At 50.1% G+C, this 27,707-nt stretch overlaps 14 protein-coding genes across 14 annotated transcripts; 8 read left to right on the plus strand and 6 right to left on the minus strand.

Moving 5' to 3' along the window:
* Positions 1 to 835: 835 nt before the first annotated feature.
* BO79DRAFT_261498 (cytochrome P450) lies at positions 836 to 2,747 on the minus strand (the record flags this gene model as incomplete). Its single annotated transcript, XM_025686494.1, has 4 exons — positions 836 to 1,457; positions 1,567 to 2,325; positions 2,387 to 2,438; positions 2,555 to 2,747. The coding sequence occupies 4 exons, from the start codon at positions 2,745 to 2,747 to the stop codon at positions 836 to 838; spliced, it is 1,626 nt and encodes a 541-aa protein (XP_025545220.1).
* Positions 2,748 to 3,123: 376 nt separating this feature from the next.
* BO79DRAFT_133417 (cytochrome P450) lies at positions 3,124 to 5,232 on the plus strand (the record flags this gene model as incomplete). The annotated part of the gene is made up of 10 exons (XM_025677988.1): positions 3,124 to 3,228; positions 3,278 to 3,406; positions 3,480 to 3,668; positions 3,708 to 3,807; positions 3,867 to 3,963; positions 4,017 to 4,137; positions 4,206 to 4,326; positions 4,508 to 4,588; positions 4,676 to 4,946; positions 5,031 to 5,232. The coding sequence occupies 10 exons, from the start codon at positions 3,124 to 3,126 to the stop codon at positions 5,230 to 5,232; spliced, it is 1,416 nt and encodes a 471-aa protein (XP_025545221.1).
* Positions 5,233 to 5,628: 396 nt separating this feature from the next.
* BO79DRAFT_261503 (uncharacterized protein) lies at positions 5,629 to 7,252 on the plus strand (the record flags this gene model as incomplete). Its single annotated transcript, XM_025686495.1, has 6 exons — positions 5,629 to 5,907; positions 5,965 to 6,021; positions 6,087 to 6,151; positions 6,235 to 6,617; positions 6,714 to 6,809; positions 6,871 to 7,252. Exons 1-6 carry the CDS (start codon positions 5,709 to 5,711, stop codon positions 7,250 to 7,252), a joined length of 1,182 nt encoding a protein of 393 aa, XP_025545222.1. The 5' UTR covers positions 5,629 to 5,708.
* Positions 7,253 to 7,977: 725 nt separating this feature from the next.
* Positions 7,978 to 9,206, plus strand: BO79DRAFT_163140 (SDR family oxidoreductase). Its single transcript, XM_025679106.1, has 3 exons — positions 7,978 to 8,579; positions 8,642 to 9,000; positions 9,108 to 9,206. The coding sequence occupies exons 1-3, from the start codon at positions 8,141 to 8,143 to the stop codon at positions 9,168 to 9,170; spliced, it is 861 nt and encodes a 286-aa protein (XP_025545223.1). The 5' UTR covers positions 7,978 to 8,140; the 3' UTR covers positions 9,171 to 9,206.
* On the minus strand, positions 9,197 to 11,084 carry BO79DRAFT_163144 (FAD-binding oxidoreductase). Its single transcript, XM_025679107.1, has 3 exons — positions 10,963 to 11,084; positions 9,883 to 10,904; positions 9,197 to 9,776 (listed from the first exon to the last, which is right to left on the minus strand). Exons 1-3 carry the CDS (start codon positions 11,029 to 11,031, stop codon positions 9,293 to 9,295), a joined length of 1,575 nt encoding a protein of 524 aa, XP_025545224.1. The 5' UTR covers positions 11,032 to 11,084; the 3' UTR covers positions 9,197 to 9,292.
* Positions 11,085 to 11,352: 268 nt separating this feature from the next.
* BO79DRAFT_184909 (FAD-binding oxidoreductase) lies at positions 11,353 to 13,204 on the plus strand. Its single transcript, XM_025680362.1, has 3 exons — positions 11,353 to 11,458; positions 11,514 to 11,934; positions 12,006 to 13,204. Exons 1-3 carry the CDS (start codon positions 11,387 to 11,389, stop codon positions 12,977 to 12,979), a joined length of 1,467 nt encoding a protein of 488 aa, XP_025545225.1. The 5' UTR covers positions 11,353 to 11,386; the 3' UTR covers positions 12,980 to 13,204.
* Positions 13,205 to 13,547: 343 nt separating this feature from the next.
* On the minus strand, positions 13,548 to 14,871 carry BO79DRAFT_261507 (NAD dependent epimerase/dehydratase family protein; the record flags this gene model as incomplete). Its single annotated transcript, XM_025686496.1, has 4 exons — positions 14,335 to 14,871; positions 14,097 to 14,285; positions 13,751 to 14,034; positions 13,548 to 13,692 (listed from the first exon to the last, which is right to left on the minus strand). The coding sequence occupies exons 1-4, from the start codon at positions 14,791 to 14,793 to the stop codon at positions 13,548 to 13,550; spliced, it is 1,077 nt and encodes a 358-aa protein (XP_025545226.1). The 5' UTR covers positions 14,794 to 14,871.
* Positions 14,872 to 15,414: 543 nt separating this feature from the next.
* BO79DRAFT_212639 (zinc-dependent alcohol dehydrogenase family protein) lies at positions 15,415 to 16,589 on the plus strand (the record flags this gene model as incomplete). Its single annotated transcript, XM_025683177.1, has 3 exons — positions 15,415 to 15,547; positions 15,615 to 16,061; positions 16,123 to 16,589. The coding sequence occupies 3 exons, from the start codon at positions 15,415 to 15,417 to the stop codon at positions 16,587 to 16,589; spliced, it is 1,047 nt and encodes a 348-aa protein (XP_025545227.1).
* Positions 16,590 to 16,879: 290 nt separating this feature from the next.
* On the minus strand, positions 16,880 to 18,678 carry BO79DRAFT_261509 (sugar porter family MFS transporter; the record flags this gene model as incomplete). Its single annotated transcript, XM_025686497.1, has 4 exons — positions 16,880 to 17,224; positions 17,281 to 17,637; positions 17,697 to 18,407; positions 18,460 to 18,678. 4 exons carry the CDS (start codon positions 18,676 to 18,678, stop codon positions 16,880 to 16,882), a joined length of 1,632 nt encoding a protein of 543 aa, XP_025545228.1.
* A 494-nt stretch (positions 18,679 to 19,172) lies between these two features.
* On the plus strand, positions 19,173 to 20,393 carry BO79DRAFT_261510 (sialidase family protein; the record flags this gene model as incomplete). The annotated part of the gene is made up of 1 exon (XM_025686498.1): positions 19,173 to 20,393. One exon carries the CDS (start codon positions 19,173 to 19,175, stop codon positions 20,391 to 20,393), a length of 1,221 nt encoding a protein of 406 aa, XP_025545229.1.
* Positions 20,394 to 20,812: 419 nt separating this feature from the next.
* Positions 20,813 to 21,916, minus strand: BO79DRAFT_163149 (dihydrodipicolinate synthase family protein; the record flags this gene model as incomplete). The annotated part of the gene is made up of 2 exons (XM_025679108.1): positions 20,813 to 21,397; positions 21,456 to 21,916. Coding segments are annotated over 2 exons (989 nt in total), but the record flags the coding sequence as incomplete, so codon positions are not given.
* Positions 21,917 to 22,108: 192 nt separating this feature from the next.
* Positions 22,109 to 24,329, plus strand: BO79DRAFT_241857 (fungal specific transcription factor domain-containing protein; the record flags this gene model as incomplete). The annotated part of the gene is made up of 2 exons (XM_025685165.1): positions 22,109 to 22,428; positions 22,586 to 24,329. The coding sequence occupies 2 exons, from the start codon at positions 22,109 to 22,111 to the stop codon at positions 24,312 to 24,314; spliced, it is 2,049 nt and encodes a 682-aa protein (XP_025545231.1). The 3' UTR covers positions 24,315 to 24,329.
* A 159-nt stretch (positions 24,330 to 24,488) lies between these two features.
* Positions 24,489 to 25,530, minus strand: BO79DRAFT_241858 (aldo/keto reductase; the record flags this gene model as incomplete). Its single annotated transcript, XM_025685166.1, has 1 exon — positions 24,489 to 25,530. Exon 1 carries the CDS (start codon positions 25,497 to 25,499, stop codon positions 24,489 to 24,491), a length of 1,011 nt encoding a protein of 336 aa, XP_025545232.1. The 5' UTR covers positions 25,500 to 25,530.
* A 793-nt stretch (positions 25,531 to 26,323) lies between these two features.
* On the plus strand, positions 26,324 to 27,552 carry BO79DRAFT_223471 (uncharacterized protein; the record flags this gene model as incomplete). Its single annotated transcript, XM_025683608.1, has 5 exons — positions 26,324 to 26,739; positions 26,820 to 26,878; positions 26,909 to 27,063; positions 27,134 to 27,334; positions 27,397 to 27,552. The coding sequence occupies 5 exons, from the start codon at positions 26,324 to 26,326 to the stop codon at positions 27,550 to 27,552; spliced, it is 987 nt and encodes a 328-aa protein (XP_025545233.1).
* Positions 27,553 to 27,707: the final 155 nt, after the last annotated feature.

A 27,707-nucleotide genomic window follows, 5' to 3' on the forward strand; every position in this document is an offset into this window, starting at 1 on the left:
AAGTCTATTACTACCCTCCAGTACCTTCCTGAAAAATGCAACTTCATCCCTCGCCACGTCAAGTATATGATGAGATAGATGTTTGGCCTCCTACTTAATCTCGCTCCCATACTCAGCTGGGAAGTGCACGTCGTGGTATGTCTTTCTGTTAACCTCGTCTGAGGCTTTGATGAGTGGTGATGATGCTTTGCGGAGTAACCATAGATGACGTAATAGACGATGGTGGTTTGTTTGTTAGGCCATGATGAAGATAGATATGCCGAAAAGTACGAGAGATCATCGTAGTACTCGCAGAGCCTCGTCCGAGCAGACTAAACCTCGGTTTTTCACCACAATTATTATCGGATATCTGGGCTTCTTCCATACCAAGTACCTGAATGGGACATGGGGATGTCAGGTCAGTTACGTTTCTGTCTCTATAGCCTCAACCCAACTAAGCCTTATACCCCTAAAACCAATACTCCAAGTCAATATATGCAGATTTATGCTACTCTTTATTGTTGAATATTGCCTGATCACCGCAGTAGATGATTGAGTAAGAGGCTATGAGGAAAATGATCATGAGGAAGATGTGCCACTTGGATATTACTCTTATTATCTGAGTAAGGTGCGATGCATACGACTAGATGAGCCAAGGCAGCCGTAGAATCGAATTTTTCCGTGCTCGATGTCAAGATCATGAGTGGTGAAAAACAGCATGAATGGGTAAATGAAAAGACTGAAAAAAGGTCTTAGCTTACTCCCTATACAACCTGCGAAAACCAAACTCCTAGTACTTCCATTCCACAATATATTACCCACTTCTATGCATTCCCTAACTCAAGCTCATCACCGTTTAATCTACAATAACCCTCTCCCTAACCCGCACACAAACATCGTCACCCTCTTTAATCGACATGATCCCCAACACCGGCTTCCCATCCTCCGCCTCAGGGACACGCTTATCCACCAATTCGACATCAAACCGGCGCAACAACAACGTAACAAACAACATAACAAACCGTTTCGCCACATACCGCCCGGGACACATGGTAGTCCCGCCGCCAAAGGGTCGCCAATTATCGCTGCGTGTCAAATTGCGACCGCTCTTAACGCTGAATCGCTCCGGGCGGAACTCGTTGACCGGAAAATCAACCCCGAAAATGGCTTCATCGAAGTGCAACTGCCGGTACGGGATCATCAATCGGTTTCCCTTGCGCAGGACCTTGCCGCCGATGACGGTGTCGGATGTGATCATCCGCACCGAAGCTGAATACGCTGACATGCGGATGGTTTCATTCCACATGGCGTCTAGTAGTGGGCAGTTGTCATGAAGGTAGGTCAGGTCGGGGATGGGGTTGCCGGAGCGGAAGGCTGGCGCAGTTTCTGCGCGGATGGCGTCAACGTAATGATCTGGGCCGTAGTAGAGGATATAGGTTAGGAGCCAGCAGGCGGCTTTGCGGGTGTTTGTATTGATTCTGAGATTGATAACCGGGTTAGCTCAACCATTCCTCGTTTCTCCATCCACGTCGCTTTCTCTGAGGGCAAAATAAAAGGAAGATAAAGGAAGAATGAATCTGAACTCACCCCCAATAAATCGTCACCAACATAGTTGCAATATCATCTTCACTGATTCCCAGTGCCCTCATCTCGTTCTCCATCGCTTTAGTAAACCAGGCGTCCCCGTGCCGATCCTCCTGCGGCATTTGGATGTATTTTTTCAAGGCGCGCTGAATCGCATCTCGTGCGGCTTTCATCTCCCCCGCCAGAAAGTCGGGGTACTGGTACAGCACCTGCCAGCTCATCTCGTCGAAGACAATGAAGGTCTTTGGAAGGGAAGGATCAACCTTTGCCAACTTAGGGCCGAAGTAAGCCTCCTGGCCGGCGCGGGTGAAGAAGTCCGAGCACCATTCCATTAGAGGAAGCACGATGGCGTTGGTGTCCTTACTGTGGCCATTGCTCGTCCGGACTTGGTATGGGCATTCTCTCCGGAGTCCTGCGATGTTCAGTTTGGGTTCCACCCAGTCTAGAAATTGTTTCTCCAGGAAGTCTAGATTGTCGCCAGGATAGAGCTGATGGATGTGCATCTGTCGTGCTAGCGTCGCTAGTGGTTTCCCGTGGGGATTCGGGAATCCGGCTTTCTGCTTGGGTAGGGGCTTGTACATTGCCTGCACGCAGGACTCGGTGTTTCCACAGGCGCGCATCATCGCTTGCACAAACTCGTTGAAGGAAAGCGTCTCAGTATTGCGGTATGCGTCCGCAACGTCCTGAGGCCTGGTGATGACATAAAGAACGGAATGGGCAATAGTGAGAGCGAAGGGGTTGTTGTTGTACTTGTAGTATTTCCTAGCGTGCAGTGAGCGTTGGGCCTTTAATTGTGTGTTGAGCAGGATTATGGGGATCATACTGTGCGCGGGAGAGCAGCGCATTGGAGTTACTGAAGAAGGCGCCGCCGTGGCCTGAGTTTCAACGTTAGAATTTAGGATAATGACATGCAGCGAAACCAAGAAGCCCACCCAGAACTAGACAGCATTAGCAGTTGTTCGAAAATATTAACAGCAGACAGGTAACTCACATGGAATCCAATAAGGTAGTTCTTTGGGGTCGTTGGGGTAAAATGAGGGCACGATGGAGAATCGCAGTAACCTCCAGAGTACCAGCACGCTGGCGGCAACGATGGCTGCCACCAAAGACGGATGGGCCTTGTGGGTCCAATGCCATCCTTTGGCATAGAGGTCTCCAACCTCAATCAAGAACTCGGATAGCATAATGAGCTGAGGAAACTAAATTGAGGTTGCACCGTGTGTTTTGTTTCTGAGGAACAGAGCAGGCTGACGTTCGACTTATATATCCGCAGTTTTATTGGATCGGGCCCTAATGGAATGTGATGGATAACTGGAAGTAAACCCCACCTAACACTGGTCACTTCACTTGAATAATCTCATTGGGTGTGGTGACCTGGTCATGTTTCATACATGGACTTTCATGGGATTGATTGACTAGGTCGACACTAGCACAGCCTGGCACGGCTGTATGGGCCGGGCCGATACATATAGTAATGGCGGCCATGGGAGGTGTTGAGGACACCAACAGCAACAACCTTCCTCACCTCAAATTCACAAAACAAATATGTACGCGTATATGATGCTTTCATCCTTACTCTCACTTCTGCTACTCTGCGTCAGGCGCCTTCGTGGTTGGTTGTATTTGATCCGCGGACCCGAGTTGATAGACGAAGCATATGTTTCGGTAGGTTGGCCCTCGTATGCTCAGTCGTACACTACGCTTAACAGATCAGGCCGGTGGGATGCCCTTCAAAATGCCTACCCCCAACAATAACCACTTGATGGTGACTTCGAGCTATCACATCAAAGAATTGATAAATGCGCCTCTCCAGAGTCTATCCCTTCATGCTGTGGCTAAAGAGGTACGACTTGCTACTTTCCCGTCATACTTCGAAGATTGCTGTAATTAACTAAGAGCCCCTTTGACAATCGCAGATCTTACAACCGAAATACACGATGTCTGGCTTTGAGTGGCAAGACCAGCGTGGGATCGAGGGGACGGGCTTCGTGCGAGCCTTGAGGAGCAGGCTAACTGCTCACTTGCCCGGCATGCTACCCGACCTCAAGCGAATGGTCGAGGCTGCCATTACAGAAGAATTGAGCACACCAGAAACAGATGGCATGGTTACATCTATAATCTAGAAGTTGCTGCGGACGCCGGAGCTAACGATAAAACCAGGCTCTGTGCATTGCCGACTGTTCCCGCTGATCAAGCGAGCTGTCACCAAGGTCAACTGTTTTGTCTTCTTCGGGGAGCAGCTCGGTAAGTTCCCATTATGGTAATAGATAAGGCTGTCATGTCAATACTGATGCGATCTACAGCTCAAAATCCCGAATTCACCGCAGCCGCCCTGGAATTCCCTCAGACTGTCATTTTCGCTTCGGAGATATTGCGTATCACACCTTCCTTCTTACGGCAGTACGAATGGCGCATTTGGCCCCCAAACGCCGTTTCTCGCTGACATGCAGTAGCTCTGTCGCCAGTTTGGTGACTGAAAGGCATCGTGCCGTCAAGACCCTCATGCGGTATCTCGAGCCGGTGGTTAAACAGCGACTAGCCATGAGGGCTGTGGATTCCACGGAGAATGTCCCAGTAAGACACTTGAATTCGACGAGGGGAATATATTGAAAGCGAGACACTGATGAAGTTGGGTGGCGCAGGTGGACTGCATGCAATGGCTTATCGAGACCTCACCCCGGAAAACCCAGTGGACGACCGCGCGCATGGTGGGTGAGATTATTGCAGTCTGGTTTGGGTCTGTGCATCAATTGGCCATGGTATGTTTGACATAATGCATATCCTTTTGCTTTGACCTTTTCGATTCTCAGAGAAGCGGGACTGCACGAAAGGATTTGCCGACTAACCCAGCCCTAGACCGCGACATACGCGATCGAGGATTTATGCTCGCATGAGGAGTACGTGCGCCCGCTTCGGGAGGAAGTCTACGGTGTCGCTCCTGAAGGCTTGTGCCCTGATCTGGCCGCTATGCCACTTCTGGATAGCTTTTTGCGCGAGACCATTCGCTGTACTAACTCAGACGCTAGTAAGTAGAGGCTTCGAGCTGCGGTGTCACTACAGCGCTGCAGACACAAGATCTGGTAGCATCCCATGCTAACAGTTCACTTGATAGTCACCGCACGACGCAAAGCATTAACACCGTTCACGTTCTCTGATGGGTTACGAGTAGACCGGGGAGACTGGGTCTGTATTCCACAACGAGCAATGATGCGCGATCCGGCTCGCTATTCGCACGCAGAGCAATTTGATGGCTTCCGATTCGCGAGAGCCAACAAGCTCTTAGCTCTAAATGAGGGCTGTGCTGATGTGCCAGAAGTAGCACCGTTGCAGCTGACAGATGTTGATGTGAATTGGCCTATATGGGGTCTGGGAAACACAGCCTGGTGGGTACTACCCCTCTTTTCCTTGATTGCTTTTGGCATGCACACACCGAGACTATAATCTGACACACATCAAATCTTTACCAGCCCAGGCAGGTTTTACGCGACGACAGTGTTGAAGTTGATGATGGGGTGCATCCTCCAAGGATGGGAGTGCAGACTGGCGGACCCTCAGGCTCTTCGGTGGCGTACGTGGCGGTCCAGTGTTGTCCCTCGCACTGGGACGGTGGTGGTGTTTAAACGCCGGCAGATGGAGTCGCCCACCTTGGTATCCGGAGGGGGTGACTAAATACAGACCCTAGTGCGTCGATCTATGCACAAATTCGGGCTCTAACCAATTGTTTTATGCTACGTACATTGTTTTTCACTATTACTCGCATGTTTTACCATACCCTGTACTTTCCAGTCTTAGTTAATATGGGATCTCACCTGAATGATTCATTGTCCCCGACTTAACTATCCAAAGTAATGTCTCAATACTGATAGATACAGCCCCCTCACGGGAGACCTGATCTGCCTAGCCTTGTCACGCAAGGCTCTCATCTGTCACTTGAGTAGAGACTATACTATTCTGTCTACGGAGCTAGGAAATTAGCCTTGCTACCCTGCACAACTTGGAGGCTATGAAGCCTCCACTCGGGATATCTGACAGGCAAGAAACTCAATATTCCGTTATAACCCGTCACTTCACATTCCACCCTCGTCCGCCAACACTGCACTCAGAAATAAGCTGAGCTAGGTTGGAAAACTCCTCTGTCCGGCATCATGGCTTCCAGCTATACGGGAATTGATCTTTGTGCCTACCCAGCGGGGACGCCCCCGTCTGGCCAGTCGTCGAACCTGGTGGATCCACCCTCTTTGGCAGCAACCACCATCGCGGTGACAACGGTGACTTTGGTCTGGGCAGTCACTGTTACCGCAGCTAGAGTGCATACAAAATTAAGCAAGCTGGGTTTGGCTGACTGTACGTGGGCGCCATTGGCTGGTCTTGTCATACACGTTGTTAACAGCAGTACATCAGGCTTTGTGGTCATTGCCTTGGCATTGTCGGCAACTTACTTAGGCTTAGTTTTAGCGAGTGAGTGGGCTCTAAGACAGGATTGTGACGTGCTTCGATTTCACGACTCTGACTCCTCGACGCAGTGCTGAAATATGCTAAACACCAGTGGGACATACCCGCCTGTTGGTTTAATGGCACGTATATGAAGGTACGATCTCATTATTCCTAAGCTGCAGCTATGAGCAAGTTCTATGTATTGAAAGCTCACTTCAGAAAACTAAAAATGAACAGATCTTGTACGCCCAAGGTGTGCTCCTCGGGCCCACAATCTTCTTCGCGAAATGCTCCATCTTCCTTCTTTATCGCCAAATCTTCACCATCCAGAAGCCCATGAAGATTGCCATTTGGGTCGGTCTTATCTTCACTTTCCTTTTGTATTGGGCCGGAGTTCCCCTGGAATCCTACTTTAGTGCACCGCACGTCGGGGAGACCTGGGAAGATCTACTCACCAACGGCCGACCCGAACACTTGATCTACTGGGGGATTGTCCAGGGAACCTGCTCCGTGGTATTGGACATTTACATCTTTCTTCTCCCGCTTCCGATGCTCGCACAGCTGCAAATGGCACATCGGCGAAGGTTACAACTACTCGCGGTGTTTTCCACGGCTATGATGTGAGTGTATTTTTCTTCTATGATTCTCTGCGAGAAAATATTCTCCCTCGCGGAAACTGGAACAAAAGAGATTCATTAGACTTACACCGACCATAGGGGTATCGTTGCTAGTGTCTGCGCGCTCGTCTTCCGGGTGCGTTTGAAGACCACCGCAGACACATCGTATGTGCAGAGCGCGCTATTCATTTGCGTGTAAGTGCCGTCCCCTGTTGACCCGCCCCTATCCTCATGCTGATTCCAATATCTCGTACAGTATCGTCGAGAATAACGTCGCCATCATCGTCAGCTCAATGCCCTTCTTCCCCGCATTCCTCCGGGCCAAGGTCCTAGATGCAGTCATATTCAGGAGCCTGCGGTCTAAGCTCTCTGCCTTGCGGCATAGCTCGGACCGATCGGCATACGCGAAGGGGTCAGACCTCAAGAGGTCGAGCACGAGCACGCCGTCCAAGGGGCAGAAATGGTCCAGCAGGAACCTGCTAGATGGAGTTACGGACAACCAAAACCATGAGTTAGAGGATGTGAGCAAGTCTACGGTGGCTGTGCAGATCCGTGCGGGAAGCCACAGCACCAGCAATCATGAAAGGGGCATATCCCGAGAGGTGAATATTCAGCAAGAAACCCAGTCGATAGTGTAAGCGACGGGGTACCGGGTGGACCGGACCGATGTGTAGTCCGTGCCTGGCTGGTCGATGAAACCGAGGCTGATAAGGATCACTGTACTGTTGGGTGAGCGTAATAAATGCTTGATATGTAGCCTTGGTGGTTGTGTATATGATATTGCGAGAAATTAGGCGATTATAATACTGAGGTTGTTACATCGTGGTATGGCTCTATCCGTAGTGTACTGGTGCGATAGGATTTTCAACAATACTGTTTTGACGTACTGTTCTCCATACACAGCAGCAATATGTTTAGAAGATTTAGAAGAGAAACCCCGTAAGACAATCAATTACCCGAAGCTCATAGGAGAACGGACCGTAAGCTGGTGATACCCCGTGCCGCCCCCTTCATCTCTTCTGCCTTCTTTTTTGTGTCAGAAATTAGTGCCGACGATCGTCTGACATGAGATGTGACAAGTAGGTTCATAACACAGTAGCTCTGTGTGCACTAGACTAGTACACTGTAGTCTGGACAAGGTTCCCTAAGCTTTGGTTGGACCTGACGCATTGACGGGCCCACAACACGGTTGGGCCCGGGAATTTGATCCTGCCGTCACTGGCGCCAGTGCTCATTTCGTACATCCTAAAATTAATGCCCCGTAGATACCTGCAAGGCTGGGGAACCTGAACAAGGCAAATTGAAGTCTCGCCCGTCTCGCATTTCTTTTTCTGTTATCTGTTTGTCCTGTCATCTTCACTCCGTCCCTGGTAGTTTCCGGTTGGTTGACTGGAAGTAGCGCCTTGTCTGCATAAATACACAACCCTCTCTTCCAACTACCACGCCGGGCACCGAACATCGTCACTTCCTCCTGTATCCTTTGGCCCCAACCGCATTCCTCCCCACCTTCAGAACACTGAAACAAAATGCCCAACCCCAAAACCATCCTCATCACCGGCTGTTCCGCCCATGGCATCGGCGCAGCCTTAGCCCTCACTCTCGCCCGCCAGGGCCATTTCATCTTCGCCACAGCCCGCAATACCAGCAAAATCCCAGAGCGACTGAGCGCCTTGGAGAACGTTCAGGTCCTGCCCCTGGATGTGACAGACTCTGCCTCCATCGCTGGCGCCGTGCGCTCGGTGAGAGAACATGGTCGGGGGCTGGATATCCTGGTCAACAATGCCGGGACGGGGTACACCATGCCTCTATTGGAGGCGGACCTAGATCGCGCGAAGGCAGTGTACGAGGCTAATGTGTGGGGCTTGCTTGGGCTGATTCAGGCGTGCAGTGATCTGCTCGTTGCGGCCAAAGGGAGGATTGTTAATATGAGCAGTGTGGGGGCGGTGGTTAATACGCCTTGGATTGGTTCGTTCTATTTCCCTTTTGGAGGAGATTTGCATAAGCGAAGTTACTAATAGTGCAAACAGGGATCTATTCCTCCTCCAAAGCCGCAGTCACCCAGCTCTCCGAGACGCTTCGTCTCGAACTCTCGCCCTTGGGTGTTAGCGTGCTCTGTATCATGGCGGGTACTATCACCACCGATTTCCATGCAAATGAGCCAGAAGTTGTCTTGCTGCCGACTTCTCGTTATGCAGCTATTCGACAAACCATCTCTGATTGGGCGACTGGACGCGCTGGCCCCCAAGGCTGTTCGGCGGATGACTTCGCTAATTCTATTGCTGGCGATGTGCTGGGAAGTAGTAGTGCCAATGGGGGGTTGGTGTGGAAAGGTCCTAATAGTGCCGCTGTCAAGTTCATGGCGAGGTGGTGCCCGGGGGGTCTGTTGGTGAGTTTCTTGATTTCTAACCGTTTCTTTGTTTGCTCTTCCGGGGTGTTCCGAAGTCCCCCACCGTGATGGTCGTTTGATTGGTTGCTAACTATAGCCCTACTTAGGATCGCATGATGAGTAATGGACAGGGGTTAGATGAGTTGGCGAAGGCTACGAACAAGAGCTGAATGACAGTATTGTAGCAAGTGTGAGATTGTGTAAGGGAGATTGTGTAAGGACAATCAATAGTGGAAAGCAAGAACCATCCTGTAGTCAAGAATCTCCTTCCGTCACATACATACAAACCACATCACTGCGGAATCTTAAATCCTCCCGGCACCATCCTCTGAAACACCCCGGTGGGATCGACTTCCCGGCTGATGTGCTGCAACCGCGAAACGCTCTCGGGTCCATAACTAGCAATCGGATCTTGCCATTGCGCCGCGTAGTTCAGATAGACAAATGGATGATATGCGTCCAACTGATGTGCATCCGCATCAATACCTGCAAACAGTGTCTTGGCGGCTTCCTCCACGCGGGCGTCATCGGTCGCATTATCCCAAGTAGCGCTCAGCAAAGTCACCACGAGCGCTTTCTCGGTGTCAGACGACAGTCCCATCACGTTGTGACCTGCAGGCGCCCGTCCATAAATGGCGGCGGGTAATGGCTCCAGGGATATCGACCACACGATGCCCGGAACGTCCTGCACAGCTGCCAGACTGGTGTTCCACCGGTCATAGGTCGCTTTCAACATGGGCACTGTTGCGTCGTGGGTCGTCACTACGCTTAGTTGTCTGTTTGGTTTGTAGTCAATTGGTATTAGCGGATTGAATGGAGAAGAGCACGACAGAGCTAGGAGAAAGGAGGGATGTAGAGAATTCGAAATAGACAAATTCTTACCGTTTTCCATTTTGGGAAAAGGAACCTTGCTCCAGGGATATCTCGTGCACCGGGGCTACACGCACAGTGCTGTATAACTGAGGGATATCAAAGAAGGCCCTGTACACGGCTGGTGGGGACGGTGGCTGCTGGCTATCTTCTCCATTCTTCTCGGGCTTCTCCATCTCCCCGGTATACACAATGCTGTTCACCACCGCGGCTCCCTTACCTCCGGCAAATCCAAAACTAGTGATTAACGAGGCATTCTCATCATAGTGGCTCGCTGCCTTGGGATCAGCCAGCTCCGCAAATGCGTGTAGTTGAGCATCGATGGTGTCTGTACTGCAATAGACAGATCCGCCATAAATGGGGCCCTGCGGGAAGACCCGCAGATAAAAGCCCGTCACGATTCCGAAGTTACTGTTACCGCCCCCGCGCAGCGCTGCCAGCCACTTGGGGTGTTGCGTTTTTTCATCCCATTGCGCAATTGTCCCATCTGCCAGGACTATCTCTACGCCGACCATGTTATCGCATGTCCATCCGTAACGGGGCGAGAAATACGACATGCCGCCGCCGAGCGTGAGTCCACCCACCCCGACCTGTGCGGCGCGGCCGCCGGCTACCGAGAGACCCAGCGGGTCGAGGTGGGCATAGACGTCTCCCCATGTGGCGCCTGCACCGACGAAGACGGTCTGTTTATCATCGTTGTCCCCGGACGGAGCATGGACCTTGATGGTGTTCAAAGCTCGCAGGTCGATGGTGATGCCGTGCTGGATGTTCGACACTCCCGCGAAGGAGTTGTGCCCGCCAGACCGAATGGCAAATTGGCATCTAGCTTGCTCGTGTGCAGGCAGAGCCGATGCGGTAGAGACCAGGCTAGTGATGATCTTAGACACATCCTCTGCTGAGTGCGGGGACACCACGCAGGATGGCTGCAGATCACTGTTCTGCTGGGCGAAATATGACTTTTGGGACGCTTCATATCCAGCTGTGTTTGGGAACGAGATTTTATCAGGCCCTAAAGTCGAGGCCAAATTGAGGCACTGCGGACATAGTAGAGTTAGAGTTTTGTCTTTGCACGAATTTCAGGGTTACACGCACGCAGGCTTCTAGAGGGGAATTGCCGGCTGTAGAAGGAGCATGACTACCATTGAGGGGAGGCTGTTCCATCGTGAGGCGAAGATACGAGGAGGAATCGGCTGAGAACGAATGATGGAATGTTGGGAAGGATGGGAAGACGGGAAGGATGGGACGATGGATGCAGGAGGGCGCAGTGCGTTTTAACGGGTAGGCTCATGGTTTAGTTGCTGCTAAATTAGTGCTGTGCTTACTGCTGTACAGGGGTCGTAAACCTAGAGATTTAGCGGTATCTACCCCCCTTTCAACTCTGGGCAAGGATTGGTGTTTGCTTAAAGATGATTGCAGATCGCTTTCCCTTCCGCTCTGGTTCTTTTCTTTTCCTCCCTCCCACACATACCCCCCTCTTTCCCATTCGACCATCACCCTTGTCTTTAGTACCAGCGACATGTTCCTCTCCCTGTTTGTAGCTGCGGCATTTCTGGCTATACCTTCAACCGGTCGCGCACCATCTAGCTGCGTAAAAGCCCCTCTTTCCATGTGCTTCTAGACAAAAGGACTGATTGCAGGTTCAGTGTGCAAGCCTGGTCTCCTCATTGGGCTCCAAAATTTCGTATCCCAGTAGTACTTCCTACAACAAGTCTATTCAATCATACTGGTCTCAGCAGGAGCAGTCAATTTCACCCGCTTGCGTGCTGTCCGCGACCTCTTCCCAGGATGTGTCTACAGCACTCGGACTGCTTACTTCGGAAGACTGCAAGTTTGCAGTTCGAAGTGGTGGCCATGCTGCCATTGCAGGGCACGCTAATATCCAGGGTGGTGTCACCATTGACCTCTCAGCCCTGAATCATATTGTTCCTTCAGCGGATCACTTGTCTGTGTCAATTGGGCCTGGCAACACCTGGGGCAGGGTGTACACTGCATTGGATGGACTCAATGTCTCGGTACCTGGCGGGCGCGACAGCCCAGTAGGCGTTGGCGGCCTGACTCTCGGAGGTGAGTGTCAACCTTGCGATGGGCTGTTCTTTCTTATCATTGACCCTTCCCTCTTCCATTGCTCCACGAAGGTGGATTCGGCTACTTCGCAACACTGGCGGGCTTCGCATGCGACAACATCTTACAATACGAGGTCGTGCTCGCTAGCGGCGAGATTGTTCAGGCTACGAGTCAAAAGAACCACGACCTCTGGCTAGCCCTGAAGGGCGGCTCCAGCAACTTTGGGATCGTCACCAACTTCAACTTCCAGACCTTCCCACTGGGTGGTGTCTGGGGAGGCGATGCCTACTTCGCCATTGGCACAGTAAACCAGCAACTGTCGGCTTTGTATAACTTCACCGCCAACCGAAACTACGACCGCCAGGCGGGCCTGATGATCAATCTAGCCTACACCCCCTCGACGGGGCCAATACTGACCAACACCTATGCCTATGCGGCGCCGGTAGCCTACCCTACCGCTTTTGAAGAGTTCACTGCCATCCCGCAGCTCTCCAACACCACGCAGATCTCCAGCTTAGCTACTTTAGCCATAGCCGAGGGTTCCGCATCGCCAAACGGCTATCAACAAATCACCTTTGCGGTGACAGTTAAGAACAGCCTCCCGATGCTGAAGTCACTCTTCGAGCTGTGGAACGCCAGCAGCAATGCTGTGGCTGGCATCGCCGGCATCGAATGGACCATCACTCTGGCCCCCATTGTCCCCGCCATCACCGGCCAGAGCGCCCGCAAGGGCGGCAATGTGCTCGGCCTAGACGATCTGCCGTCAGAGGGTTTAATATTGGCCATTCTGTCTGCGACCTTCGACTCCGCCGCTGACTACGCCTTCGTGGATGATGCCGCACAGCATCTCGCGGATAACATTGTGGTTGCCGCGAAGCATGCGGGTGCTTACAATGACTACGTGGATCTCAACCACGCCGCCGCTTGGCAGGACCCGATCACCAGCTACGGGAGCGATAATATGGCATTTCTTAAGAGGACCGCTGAACAGTATGACCCCGGGGCTGTTTTTCAAAATTTGATGCCTGGTGGATTCAAGCTCTAGTCCGCGCTCTATGCAGATGGACTTTCGGCGCGATTCTCAAAGCCTAAAAGACGATTATGGTTGGTGTCGGGGAGAAAAGCAGCTTACCGAGACAACGAGATGAAAGTCATTCTTTCGAAGTCAATGCGATTGCTTCTCTAGAAATGCTATTGATTGGAAATCGACGATTTTGAATATATGTGTCTTTCATCCACAAAATCTTATGTTCAAATGTACACGGTGAATACATATTTACTACAACCGGTTGGAACAGTGTCCCCGGTGCTGCCATCTTACTGTACAAGCTGACAACTAGAATTCGCAGATAAATATTGATACTTTGATGAAATGTTGGAATGTATGTAGTGTCCTATTCGTTTTGTTCGATAACATAAGCGAAAAGGGCGTGTTTGATAAATCGTTCTCATTATCTAGGAACACCACAGGTAGAATCATATATATTATAGAATAAAAGATCGGTTCGGGATTTTGTTATGCTGGCCTATGCCAATATTCCTTGAGACGATGATGCTTTCAACCTGCTGCAGGTATCGTTGACAACCTTCAGTATGTCAACTGGTAAATAACTCTACCTGATATCCGGCCGCTTATTGCTCCCCTCCAGCCCCTCCATTATAAGCGCAACTTCATCGTCCGCCACATCAAGTATATGTTGAGGTGGATACATTGGCTCCCAACCAATCTTCCTTCCATGCTCGGCTGTAAACATACACCTAACGCCACAATTAGCACCGACCCAAAAAGGCCCCCACTCAAAAGGTAATAACTCACCTCCCTCCAAGAAGCACTTGAACCTCATCTGGCGCGACACCAAGCGCCTCACCCATCTTTTCCAGCACTTGATCATCAGCCTGCTCAACATCCTCATCATCAACCAAGCCACGCTTCGCAAGCGCCTTGGCCATAGCACAGTAGACTTTGTTCCAGGGAACACTACCCGAAGCAGCAAGGAAGAAGCCATGCTTGCCGTCACCGATTTCTTCTCCCAGAAGTATCTTCCGAAGAATGTGTAGGTACAACTCTGCTGTATCCGAGACGTGGCAGACGGGCCAGATCTGAATTTTCACTGTTAGATTATACACATTCGAGTGGTTACTAGTACGAGGGAAATACATACTGGATCATCCGTATCAACTTTATACACCCGGCGCAGCTTTACAGCACAGCGAACAATATCAACATCTTGGATCGAAGTCTTGTTGCCGAACCCTGCCCCCTGGCCGTATACAAGACACGGCGCGAATATATAGCTCCGCACGTCGTGTGCTTCGGCTGTGTCGATGATAGTGGCGTTGGTGTTGGCGGACTATATTTCCTTAGTAATTCGGATTGGAAAGGCATTTAAGTCAACTTACTTCAGCCACGAAGTAATGCTTGGACTGCGCACCCTTCTGGATATCATGAAGCTTCGGATCAGTATCTAACAGTGCCTGATCGACGGAGACACCCGCATGTCGGCTGAATTGCTTTGAGCCAGTCGTGTGCAGAAAATGCACGTCTTTGCCTGTTCTTTTCCTGACCTCTCCTAAGCCTCTAATGAATGCGGGCTGGTGCCTTGCAGTGTAGGCGTCGATGAGGTAGTAGACAATGGTGATTTCTCTGTCGATGATAGTCTGGGTGACGGTTTCATGATCGTCGACATTGAGGACAATGGGCTCCGCACCATATAGTTTCCGTACTTGGTTTCCTTGGACCTTTGATCTGACCAGTGCGTATAATTTGCCGTATGGTGGGAGGTTGGCCTTCTTCCACCGTGCTAGGAGGGTGCCTCCTAGGTAGCCGGAGGCTCCGGTGATGAGGATGTTGTGGGTCATTGCGTCCTGGGATGTGCAATTGATGTTTTCTGGAGTGAACCCTGCTTACTTGCCCTTATGCCTTGTCTGCTATTCAAGAAAGAAGCGAACGAATGGACCAAGCAGGTTATGTATGTTTCGATCTTGAATTCGTAACGGGATGTCTCCATGTCGTCACGTATGCGCTAACCGTTTATGGACAGCTCCTGTGGTTCCTATTGGTTGAAGGGATTGTCCTCCGCTTCACTCATACTAGTAAATACTGAAGTGCTCTGTAGAAGATCTCCATGTCCTCCAGTTGGCCTCGTTTTAGTCTATAGTTCGAATCCAAGATGGCAAGAAGATAGTTTCGATGTCTCCACAGGCCATCAATTCCTTGATTATCAATCATCCCCATATCGTCATGGTACTTATCTAAATGACTGTCGTGGATGTCCTCCTGTCCGTGACAGCCAATAGGAATCATGGGATCATGCAGGTCGCGAGGACCCTCATACATCTATTTTCATCACCTCACAAGCTGGAGCTATAAAGGCCTAAGAGAACTCGTTCATTGCATATAAAGGTACGGTATAATATCAGACTCTTTACAGACGTTCTATCTGTCAAGTTTGACCTCTACACTCGCCCGTGCCCGCCACTATGCAACATTACATCTCTCACTTCGACGGCATCGACGGCCTCAAGAAAGCAGATGTGCCAATGCCATCACCCGGACCAGGCCAGGTCCTCGTCCAGATCCGTGCTATATCACTAAACTATCGCGACACAGAAGGTAGGCACCATCTCACCCAACTTTCGACTCTATCTCATGCACCCAACAATTAACATGCCCAACCCAGTGATCAAGGGAGAATACAACCACCACCGCGCAATCAAGCAAGTGCCAAGCGTTGTACCCTGTTCGGACATGTGCGGCATCATTCAAAGCATCGGAGAAAATGTTACCAAATGGAACATCGGAGACCGCGTTCTTTCCTTATTCGTCCCGGACCACAGGACAGGCCAACTGACTGAGAGTGCGCTTGCTACCAGTTTGGGCCTCCCTCAGCAAGGTGTTCTAGCAACGCATCGTGTGTTCGCGGAGGATGCCTTGATCGAGGCACCCAAGCACATGAGTGATGAGGAGGCATGCACGCTGCCAATCGCGAGCGTTACGGCGTGGATGGCGATCAATGGGACGCGACCGTTGGGACAGAATGGGGGTCGGGGAGAGTACATTCTTCTTCAGGGAACCGGAGGTGTTAGTATCGCTGGATTGCAAATCGCGAAGGCGTCTGGAGCGAAGGGTATGTTATCTCGCCCATTGATATATTATTACATGACTTTGGCGCTGACGCTGTGGCATAGTCATCATTACTTCCTCGTCTGATGAGAAACTAGCCAGGGCCAAGGGCCTCGGGGCAGACTTTGGTATAAATTATCGTCAAATGCCGGAATGGGCTAATAAGGTTATGGAGATCACGAACGGACATGGCGCGGATATTATTCTCGAAACGGGTGGGTCGCAGACGATGGATCAGAGCTTTGCGTGTGCTGCGTACGGTGGGCTGATTAACTGCATCGGGTATACTTCTGGGAAGACTCAAGCTTCTGGAGAGCAGAAGAATGTTAATCTTCTCACACTGAGTCGCAGCTTGACTTTGAAGGGATTTGTTAATGGACCGACTGATCGATTCGAGGAGTTGATCAAGTTTGAGGAGAGACACGGGATTCATCCTGTCATCTGCAAGGTGTTCCCATTCAGCCAGGCACGAGATGCTTTCAAGTATCTGGAAAGCGGCTCGCATTTTGGAAAGGTTGTCATTCGAGTTTAGTTGGTGCAGATGTCGTTTCATTATGCAGCAGTGAACAGCTGTTGATCGATTCAAGAATGGCATGTTGCCGTGGAAACTATAGAACGTAAAATATCTGTGTTTGGTACAAAATTATTATCACTATGAGTGGGCGTCTCCATAACAGATAGGGTTATATAGTTTATTAACCCCATCAAAATGTAGGGGATAGCTTAAAGGTTTGATAGGGCTATATCACAGAGATATCAACAAAAGCACCCCTAGCCAGAACCCCACACAGAATGAAAACGGCCTATAGACAATAGAATAAACTAGACACGTTCGACATGATCCACGGATTGCTTATTCCCATCATCGTTCGCTTGCCCCTTAGCTAGCTGCGGAATCCCCTGCCGCACTTTCTCCTCTTCCGTGGGATATGCATGTCTCCACATGGTCCACAACGGTCTCTGGAACAAGTCATCGATACTCTCAATCGACCTTCCTTTCAATTCAGGGAGACAGAAGTAAATAAACACCACTCCGGCGTATGTCAGCATAGCATACAGAAGAAACACTCCCCAGCCCATGTTCGTGATCATGTTTGGAGTGGCTCGAGTGATACCGTAGTCGACGATCCAGTTGACGAAGAAGCAGAAGCCCATACAGACGGATCTCTATTAGGAAGTCAATTACACGGTTACACAAAAGAGGCTCAGCAGGGTATACGTACGATTCTGGTTGGAAATATCTCTGCCGCCACGATGTAGCAGGCCACACTATGCCCAAATGACCACCCGAAGGCATAGATATAGATCCACACTATCCCAACAATGCCTCCCGCTGGCGTTCCACCGACGGTGCTAGTGTTTGCACCTGCGAAGCGGAGGTAGAGGGCAAGGTAGAGCATGGCGGTTGCTTGGAGAACAGCACCAACGAGAAGTGGTCGACGACGACCGACGCGGTCGACTAGGTAGGTGACGTAGAAGATTGTAACGACGAATTTGACGACTCCGTAGACGCCTGTAGTGAGGAGGCTGTTCGATGTTCCGTTCACGCCGATAAGCTCGAATATCTCTGGGGCGTAGTACTATCATGACTTGTGTTAATACAAGACGTGATGGAGTATACTAGAAAGTCTGCACTCACATTCAAGGAATCAGTGCCGGTAAACTTGTGAAAAAGGAACAGCATGACTGCAAGGAAGAACCGTCTCGCGTTGCTCTTGATGAAAATGATGTCTTGAAGAACGACCCAGTAGCTGTGTCCTTGATGGCATTCTTGCTCGAACCTGACCTGGGCAATAATTTCCTGATATTCCGTCTGCATATACGGATGATCAGCAGGAAGCTTCCTCAACCGACAGAGATTCTTCAGTCCCTGCTCTTCCTTCCCGTGGTTAATCAGATACCGAGGTGTTTCCGGGACGAAAGGAATCATCAAGCACATCAAGACCCCAGGAATCAACTGAATCCCCATTGCCGTTCTCCATTGGGTGTTGTCTTGCTCAACACCTGGAAACGACCACAAAGAAACTCCGTAATTGATCCAGAAGGCGACCATCAATCCCGCTAGAATCATGAGGTTGTACATGGCTGTTGCCGACCCTCTCACCGACTTGGGTGAATTCTCAGCAAGAAACTGTGGAGATAGCATCGAACTGGCCCCAACTCCCATTCCACCGATGAAGCGACCAGCAATGAGTACTTTGTAGTTGGCAATCATTTGCATCACGCCACCGATAACAAACACAAACCCCCATAGAAAAACAGACCACTTGCGACCTAGGAAATCGGCGGTTGGGGCTGCACAGAGAGAGCCAGCTGATCCGCCAGCTGCGAGCATCGCTGCAATGGTCCCCTAATCCTGTTAGCATTTTCCGTTGCGTTGTGGGAGTATGCGAGTATGGTACCTTGCGGCTATCAAGCTCTGCCGTGGTCAGCTTATCGAGCCCAAATGCATGTTCGAATGATGGTAATGTGAGGATGCCCCCGATATTTCCCGTATCGAAGCCATAAAACCAACCAGCCCAGGCAAGGGTAATTAAAAGATAGGCTAGTCTTCCATTGAAGATTTGCCTGGGATCAGTTCTGGCTTCCTGGCTCGCCCAGATGCTGGTTCCTCCAGCCATTGAGATGTGACTTTAGATTAGGGCAACAATTAGATGACAACACGTTTGACCACTTGAGCATGCAATGAAAGGAATCTTGGCCCTGGTCAATGTGAAAGCCAAGGTACGACTCTCCCCACATAGGACAAAATACACCCTTGTTGCTACCGAAAATGGGCTCCATTATATGGAGGGGAAGCTGCGCATGATCGCAGCCCCTCTTGGACTGTTCCGGCATGATCTGCATTATACCCCAGAGCGATAGCTGTATTGAATCCGGGGTAAATGCGGGGATCTGTCCAAGCTATGCTCTGTAGCCGATCGTCGGACTGTCCTCCGAGCGTCGAGGGCTCGTCGGCGCTGGACCGAAAGGCCTGGGTCCTTTGTGGAGATCAGCCAATCAAAGCAATTTCATTAGGTCATCATGCTGGAGCTCTGGAAATAAGAGAGAGGAATTTGGACCAGAAGCTGAGATGTCTTGACCACTAATCTAAGCCAGTCTGTTTTTCTTGACGATGGCTGCCATATTCCCTTCAGACAGTTCAATCCGTTCCGTGGACAAACCCTACTTCTACCGCGAGGCATACCTGCCTGCACCCACGGTACAGAGCCATGCATCCAATATACTGCAAATGCCAAACGGCGATCTGCTATGTGCTTGGTTTGGCGGAAGTCTAGAAGGAAAGCCCGACATCAGCATATATCTTTCTCGGCTGAGATGCGGGGAGAGTGAGTGGACGGAAGCGTCCAAGATGACCCACGACAACACCCGGAGCGAGCAGAATCCTGTTCTTTTCCACGCACCTACCGGAGAATTGTGGCTTCTGTATACCTCCCAGCATGCTGGAGACCAGGACACAGCCATTGTCAAATATCGGGTGTCCCCCGATAGCGGCACCACATGGGGCGATGAGAAGGTCTTGTTCCACGATACCGGTACCTTCATCCGGCAGCCAGTAGTTGTTCTTGATGATGGAGCTTGGGTAGTTCCAGTTTTCAAGTGTCGTGTGCAGCCGGGAGAGCGCTGGCTGGGAAATGATGACATTTCCTGCATCCGCGTGTCGAGAGATCAGGGCCGTTCCTGGACTGAATCAGAGATTCCCGAAAGCACGGGGTGTGTACATATGGAGATCCAACGACTAAAGGATGAAACGTATCTGAGCATGTTTCGTAGCCGTTGGGCTGACAACGTCTACCTAGCGACATCGCCAGATGGATTAGTGTGGAGTGCCCCGCAGCCGATCCCCCTCCCAAACCCGAATGCAGGCATCTGCTTTGATGTGCTGCCTTCTGGTAGGGTAGTGTTGGTTTACAATCATTCTTCCAAGCGTGATGCTATAGGAAGAAGACAAGGCCTTTACGACGATATTGCTGATGGGGTGGACGAAAGAAAAAATCAGGCATCAGCGAAGGACGGCAGGGAGTCGTTTTGGGGGTCACCAAGAGCTCCCTTGTGTGTTGCTTGGAGCGATGATAAGGGAAACACATGGAAGCACCGAATACTAGAGGAGGGAGATGGGTATTGTTTGACGAACAACAGTGAGAGAAAGCTCAACCGAGAACTGTCGTATCCCAGCATGATCTGTGCTGATGGGACGATCCACATTGCGTATACATTTTGGCGACAGCGGATCAAGTACGTGCAGCTCAAGGAAGACTTCTTTGACGATGGTCCGGCTGGATGGTTGTCAGGCTCCATTAGAAGGATATCGGCAGGACTTGGACTAACGGGATAGGTGCTGCCACCACGGATCAGGCATACGAGTTTTAATATGCCTCATTGTAGATATGCTTACTAATAGTGATACTATTGCGATAGATTTACTCACAAACATTGACTGATAGTTTTCTTTACGAAGCATGTAGAGCAGCAATCCGGTTCTCCATCGTTCCGTTTTCCCTCCTATGCTGCTGAATCAAGCATGACTGGCAAAGTGGCCGCCGTGCCCTGATAGCTTGGCATCGTACATACACTGTTGCAGATCATGTTATCCTCTTCTTGGTTACAAAGTTAAACAACGGGATAGTAAGCGTGGTTTCCTTTGATGATCAAAACATCAAATCTGCTTTCAGTACAAGTAAAGACTAAAGTACATAAGAGCTGTAGTAGTTCACTAGTATTTGCAGCTACTCGTAGATTTCCATAGCACCCTCAGTAACGTCGAACATAATCTAGCTATGAAACAGCATCCTTCTATTATAGCCTATCTGTTCACCCCCTTTGCACATCTGGCAAAGAACTCTCAATATCTACAAGATGCTTCATCACACTGATTACCCATTCCTGCGTTGCTGCTGATGATGCTTTATACGGCTTTCGAGGGAGGAATGCTGCTTGGTCCGTCACTCCTGCGACTGGTCCGGCAAAATGTGCAGCGGCAAACTTGGTGGGTGCAATGCCTTCCTTGCAAGCCTTTTCGGCCTGAGATATCAGCCCCTGCAAGTTTCTCGCTTCTTCCAGGTGCCCGGCCTCCCACAAAGAAAATAGCTTGGTAGTTGATCTCGGGAAAACATTAGCAATTCCTGTCACGCAGCCTGATCCGCCGCCGCTGAGACAAGGGATGAGCCAGTCAGATGAACCAGCATATACCCCGAACTGTCCATGCGTATATTCTTGAGTTAACCGGGTAACCTTGCCAGCGTTACCACAAGTCAACTTTACCCCGACTATGTTGGGATGCTGCGCCAATGTGGACATGACATCCGAGTTCATATCCACCCCATTGCAGACAGCTGGAAACTAAGGTCCTAGTTCAGCCCACCTTCATGCAAGCATAACGTGTGGAAAGAGAGCTTACGCTGTAGATAACGACTGGGAGAATGTTGCTGTCTGCTACCTCCGTGTAGAAGTCCAAAATGACGTCTTTTGTGACTGCTTTAGGCCAATAGCTGGGCGGCAGAAGTAGCCCAAAGTCTGCTCCTGCCTCACGAGCGTCCTCAGCCAGGCGAAGAGATTCGTTGGTTGATTGCCCACTAATCCCTGCCACCAGTGGAAAGTCACCCACCCCCAAATCCACAGCCGCCCGTCGAGCAGTTCTTAATAGCTCCTTTCGCTCAATCGACGATAGCAGAACCGCCTCGGCATTTGTGCCAGCGAGTACGAGTCCCGCAATTCCACTCCGGATGAGATGCGTGAAGAACTTGTAGGAAGCATCGTAGTCAATCTCCTGCCGGGGTGTCCCTTTGAACAAAGAGATTACTGGGCAGTATATGCCCGGAGGCAACGGTTTGCTCTTGTGTGGAATTGCTGAACTCATGGTTGTGATCTGGAATATTGTTCAATACTACAAACTACTAGTTAGTGTCTTTATAACAAACCACTCGGGCTTCTCCCGACAAGACCGGGATAAACATAACCGACAATGCGGGGTAACCAGGCTGAACGCTCAACAACCCTCAGAATTATCAGACAAATGAAATTTTAGCGATATCAAAAGCGCTACAACTCGACATGGTCAAGCGCAAGCGACAGGTATCCGCAACGGAAGCCGACGGCCACAGGGAAGAGGTCGCTGGCTCCCTCACGCCAGCTTCGGCGAGCTCCCGACAGCAGCAAGGCACACTGGAATATCCCGGTCGGTCTGAGTCGCCTGCCCGTCAAGACGCGGAGAGAAGCCCGCAACAACCCGCAGCAATTGCATCGCTGGTCAATGTCTTGCCCAGTATCACCCGAAAGGTCACTGCATGTGTGGCCTGTCGGAAAAACAAGGTGAAACTTCGGTGTCTAAGAGGTTACATCGCTCAATCTAATACCCACGCCCTAGACAAAATGTGATATGCCAGAAAATGGTCCACCTTGCGTTCGATGTCGCCGGCGATCACTGTCTTGTGTACTGAATCGAAGTCTTCAATCTCTGGTTGAAGATACCAAGTCAGTTTCTCCCTCTTCCACCTCAAACTATGTAGACTAAACTTGTATGCTTTACAGAAATGTCGAGCACCTGAGGACCGACGTACAGAATCTGCATCAGATCATTGACACCATCTGCCAGACATTAGACCTTCAACGCCCAAGACCACTTCTAATATCAGCAAATGAGGGAAATGAGGAGGGAGCTATTACAGAAATCATCGGGCCAGACCGTGAATGTGACGCTTGTCCAACGGAAGGATGCGAAGTATCCCCACCAGAGTCACCCACAGCGGTGCAGGCTCCTATTGATACCTTCCTCGATATCGCCAAACATGGAATTCCAAACGCCACGAAGATTCCACCCGGTGTCACTCGCGCCACTGGCCGAGTGGATCTCATTAGTAAAGGCATCATCACAGTTGAAACAGCAGAAAACCTACTGCACCGCTACTTCTCCCGTCTAGATCACTTTCTCTATGGCATCTGTAATGAGAATCAGGATATAACCCATCTACGCAAGGAATCTCCAACACTCCTCGCTGCCATATGCACTGTGTCAGCCCTCCATGACCCCCATGACCAGGAAACCTACGAAGCGTGTAACCGCGAGTTTCGCTCCCAGGTTGCGCGGTCTCTATTTGAGAAGCGTGACGTGGAATATCTACGAGCCTTGTGTATTGCTTCTTTTTGGCTTGCAGACGCTTCACGTATCTTGTCTAGTGATGGCATCCGTCGAGCAGCTGATATGCGTCTCCATCGCAGTTTCGACTCTCTTCTTGGCATTCATCCGCCCGAGTATTCCTCCCCATCAAGCGCGTCACCAATAGTTGCAGCAGATCGCATTCGCCTTTGGTATCTATTGTTCGTCTGCGATCAACACCTCTCGATCCTCCACAACCGCGACTCACTTCTGCGGAATGATAAGGATATTGCGGTGAGCTGGGAATCATACTTACATCGCGCAGAGGCAACTGAGTCAGACGTACGAATTCTGTCGCAGGTGTCGCTGCTTTTAATCATGGGCCAAGTTCGAGATGTCTTGGGGTCCGACAAGGAGTTGCAGCTGCCATCGGCCCTTACTCATCAGATTACGAATTACTCACGACAACTCGACAGGTGGTTTACCCGGTTTTCTGCCCTCTTCGTCACGAATGCGCATATCGGGGAATTTCCCAGGAGAGGATTGGAGCTGCACTATCAGTTTGGGAAACTATACCTTGGCCATCAAGTCTTCAAGGGGCTCCGTGGCAATCCTATCCCCCTTCCTTTTCTATCCGCGGCCCAAATGGCTCACGAGGCGACCGTCACCATTTTTGAGATGATCTTAAATGATCCCCAGATGAGCGAGAATCTCGTTGGCATGCCGCACTATTTCCATGTAATGATCGCATTTGCCGGCCACTTGTTACTGGAGATATGTCACAACCATCATGTGCAATTAAACATTGATCTACGCGGAGAGCTTCACCTCATTAGTGCGGTGTTAGGGGTCTTTCGCCGGATAGAATGCATCACATATCACCCATTGCGCCGAATGGCTCCTGGGCTGACCCGGAAGCTCTCCGAGACGGTCACCCTGTTAGGACTGGATGGTATGTCTGGAACTAGCCACACTGGCAACATCTTGCCTCCTGCGGTTCAGCGTGCAGAGGTAGCTGGTGATGCAGGACACTCAGCCCAGGCCTTGGGCTCTATGAACAATATGTTTCTATTGGGCTCTACCGAGCCTCCTGTTGATGATTTTCTGTTCACGGATATGGGGGAATTTACCTTTCCTGATCTAGTGTCGAGTTTCATGCCGTAGGTATGGCAGGCTGGGAAGATGATGTTCAGAGTCGTTTGCGATGATATATATATCCGATAATTTCTTCAATCTACTTATCCACTGTTTGTATCAGCACATAGTAACCAAATTGTCCTAGTTGTATCTCACTGCTTCAAGGCGCACAGACTATTAAACCTCCTGCTTCGGACGTATTTATATAGCCTGCACAGGGAGAGGCCTATACTCTTCCTCAAGTAGCCTAACCTCCTCATCAGACAGTTCAACACGCAACGCCTCTCCCGCCGACTCAATTTTCTCCATACTATTCAACCCCACAATCGGACACGCGCCCTTCTTCAACAACCACGCAATAGCAACAGCACTCATACTGCACCCTTTCATCCTTGCCAACTGCTCCACCCGTGAAACAATAACCTCGTTCTGATCCCCAGAGAACCATTTAACCGTCTTCTTATCCTGACTAGACCGATACGTCTGCGCATTCCACGGCCTAGCCAACAACCCACGAGCCAACGGACTCCAAGGAATCAACCCAATCCCCTCAGCCCTACAGAACGGATTAACCTCCCGCTCCTCCTCCCGGTAAAGCAAGTTCCACAGCCCCTGCATACTCGTAAAAGTCGTCCAATTATTCATCTTCGCCGTGTACTGCAACCGCGCCAACTGCCAACAATACATGCTCGACGCACCCAGATAATGAACTTTGCCCATCCGGACAAGATCATGCAGTGCACCCATGATTTCCTCTGGCTCAGTATCATCCAGTCTATGTAGCTGTAACACATCAATATACGTCGTGTTCAGGCGCGCAAGTGACCCTTCCACCGCGTCGAAGATATGTTTTCGACTCAGGCCCATCTGATTCACCAACTCACCGTCGTTTATGGCGGGATTGGGTCGCGATGGAGAATCCGGGTCGAAGACTGGATAGTATAGCTTCGTCATGATCACGACCCTGCTTCGTGGGATGTTGTATTTCGCCAAGGCTTTAGCGATTAGGATCTCTGATGTCCCGTTGGAGTAGGAGTTTGCTGTGTCCCAAGTGTTGATTCCGCTGTCGTAGGCTTTCTTGAGTAATGGGAGGGCTTCGTCTTCCGGAAGTACCCAGGGACTGCCTTCCCAGGCGGGATTGCCAAAGGTCATGCATCCGAGGATGATTTTGGAGGTTTTGAGGCCGCTTTTGCCGAGGCGTTGGTATTCCATTTTGTTGTTATGCGTTATGCGAATGTTACCGCTATGGATATTGTAGTTATGATCTCTGTGCAATGGTGGTAGCTGTGGCTTTGTTCCATGATGTTTAAATTGTTTTGGCCTTGATCGTCATCATTGTCAGGGAAGGGACCGGGGAAGATTCATTGAGAGGTCGGAAAGATTCCCGGCGGGCGGGGGATTCCGTACTACTTTCGGGGTTTTCTCCGCAATGGACATTTTTGCTGGGAAGGTTCTACTATCTTAGTCAGGTCTGTTATTTCAACCATCGATATTAACTAATTGAATTAGTTTAGAAGGCTGATTCCACAGTACCTTCTGTGGCAAAGATTAACACATGGTTGATAAACTCTATTCACAAATGCTCCTATGGGCTTCCCAAAGCCCTCACACATCGGCTTATCATGTGAAATCGGGGCAAGTCCAGTGACAGAACAATGGGTTATTCCATGATTCATTTTCTCTTCAAACTGGTTATTTATTGAGATGGGAGGCCCGGCGAAGAGATTTAAATCGGCCACGATGGACTCTTTTTCAGACTTGTGGCAGCATATTCAGTTGTTGTACTAGTCTATTCACAGCGACTGATACTTCCCACCCCGAGCCCAGCTTTGGGTAACACTAATGCGTTGTTCCACAATGTGCTTATTCTCTGACGGTGAGCATTCAATTATGACTCCTGAACCCCCCAGCCCCTCATCCTTCGAGCAATGCTCTGATTATTTCTTCACTTCATTAACCCCTCTTGAACCCATTGTCCAAGCTAATATATCTTTCCATCAGCCAAAGACTGTTCTGACAGAATCCATCACGACAAAATGGAACAAGTGCGCACCAGAGTGATGGAAAAAATCAGTGACACCTTCAACGCAGTTGCAAAGCATCAAGCCGCGTGGATTGAGCCTGATATTCAGAAAGATCTCGGTGTTATATGTGAGGATCTGCACATCACAACAGCTGGAACTCATCAGGATAAGCTCTCGCCAGTCTTCTTTAATCCTCTCGGAGCGCACAATGTCCCCTCCCCTCATCCTACCCATGATCTGGGGCAAAAGTTTGTCAAGGAGATCTTCGACAATTGGGACGAACCCAGCCCGCAGCCACCAACGGTGACCGATCAAGTTTATAAGTTAGTGGACGGGATACGAGACATTTTCCGAACCAGCCGTCGCGATGTTATGTCAGAGACTGGAAGGCCGTTGCAGCTGCGGACTTACGCAAACCGGATCGAATGGTGAGCACCTCCTCCCCTGGAAAACTTATGAATGTGTACAACTAGGAGAATTGATCCGGAGCTGACAAACTTATTGGAAGTGGGAATATCACACCGGACCTCATTGCTGAAGAACTCGATGCCCTGTTTTGGGTGTCGCGTGACTCGATGATGGAGTACGCTTATATAGCTATGGATCAATTCAACAAGCCCCACATCCTGCTTGCAACTTTTATGAAGTCTGAAGCAAATGATACGCTTTCCAAATACGAGACTATGGTCATGTTGACGGTCATGTTTACCCGGTTACAAAGTGATAATTGTCCCGACCACAGCATCATTCCTGTAAGTGAGATCTTCGTGTCAGCTTCAGACGTTGTTCTTTGGAAAGCTCATCTGACTGACTCAAATCTAGATCATGATTATCAGCGTCTTTCCTGGTCTTAAGCTCAGAATCTTAGAGGCCCACTATGATTATAGAGGTCTCGTCGTTCGAAAATCTGATTTCCTTAGCTTCGCGAACAAAGATTCGGCGATCTCGAGCATGGATATTGTGGTGAGTTTTATGTGTTCCGAAATGACCGGGAACACGACTGACATGAATATCATGATGGATGTGAGTTCCCATATACTATGGAAGTGGTTTATCTTAAGTGAAAGACTAACAGTCATTCACAGCCAGTAGCTGAAGTCCCTCCAGCCCTGTCCGATAACTCGAGTCAGGAGTCTAGAAGCCGAGAGATGGAATCGTGGAGTAGGGGATCTTTGTGGCGAAATGTCAGTCGTTCTATCAAGACTTACATTTCGAAGTTCAAAAATGCTCTTAACACCTGATAGAACAGAGCGCTTGTGTGCGGAGGATGTCTGGCTAGGTAGCACCTATCGCGTCTGGCTCGTCCCCAACTTCCTGGGTTTATCTTAGCGCACATAACTGGGCACATGATGCCCATGAGATGAGAAATTGTATGTAGAAAGAACTGAATGAGAAG

The sequence above is a fragment of the Aspergillus costaricaensis genome (genome assembly GCF_003184835.1).
Source record: "Aspergillus costaricaensis CBS 115574 unplaced genomic scaffold BO79scaffold_1, whole genome shotgun sequence".
NCBI classification, from domain to species: domain Eukaryota; kingdom Fungi; phylum Ascomycota; class Eurotiomycetes; order Eurotiales; family Aspergillaceae; genus Aspergillus; species Aspergillus costaricensis.

Bases quoted from the DNA above. Each gene is read 5' to 3' on its own strand.
- BO79DRAFT_163140 (XM_025679106.1), top strand. From the start codon at position 8,141: ATGCCCAACCCCAAAACCATCCTCATCACCGGCTGTTCCGCCCATGGC. The intron at 8,580-8,641 runs GTTCGTTCTATT...TAGTGCAAACAG, and splicing joins GGTTAATACGCCTTGGATTG to GGATCTATTCCTCCTCCAAA. The intron at 9,001-9,107 runs GTGAGTTTCTTG...AGCCCTACTTAG, and splicing joins GGTGCCCGGGGGGTCTGTTG to GATCGCATGATGAGTAATGG.
- BO79DRAFT_184909 (XM_025680362.1), top strand. From the start codon at position 11,387: ATGTTCCTCTCCCTGTTTGTAGCTGCGGCATTTCTGGCTATACCTTCA. The intron at 11,459-11,513 runs GTAAAAGCCCCT...TTGCAGGTTCAG, and splicing joins GTCGCGCACCATCTAGCTGC to TGTGCAAGCCTGGTCTCCTC. The intron at 11,935-12,005 runs GTGAGTGTCAAC...TGCTCCACGAAG, and splicing joins TGGCGGCCTGACTCTCGGAG to GTGGATTCGGCTACTTCGCA.
- BO79DRAFT_163144 (XM_025679107.1), bottom strand. From the start codon at position 11,031: ATGGAACAGCCTCCCCTCAATGGTAGTCATGCTCCTTCTACAGCCGGC. The intron at 10,905-10,962 runs GTGCGTGTAACC...CTATGTCCGCAG, and splicing joins ATTCCCCTCTAGAAGCCTGC to TGCCTCAATTTGGCCTCGAC. The intron at 9,777-9,882 runs GTAAGAATTTGT...CAAACCAAACAG, and splicing joins TTTTCCCAAAATGGAAAACG to ACAACTAAGCGTAGTGACGA.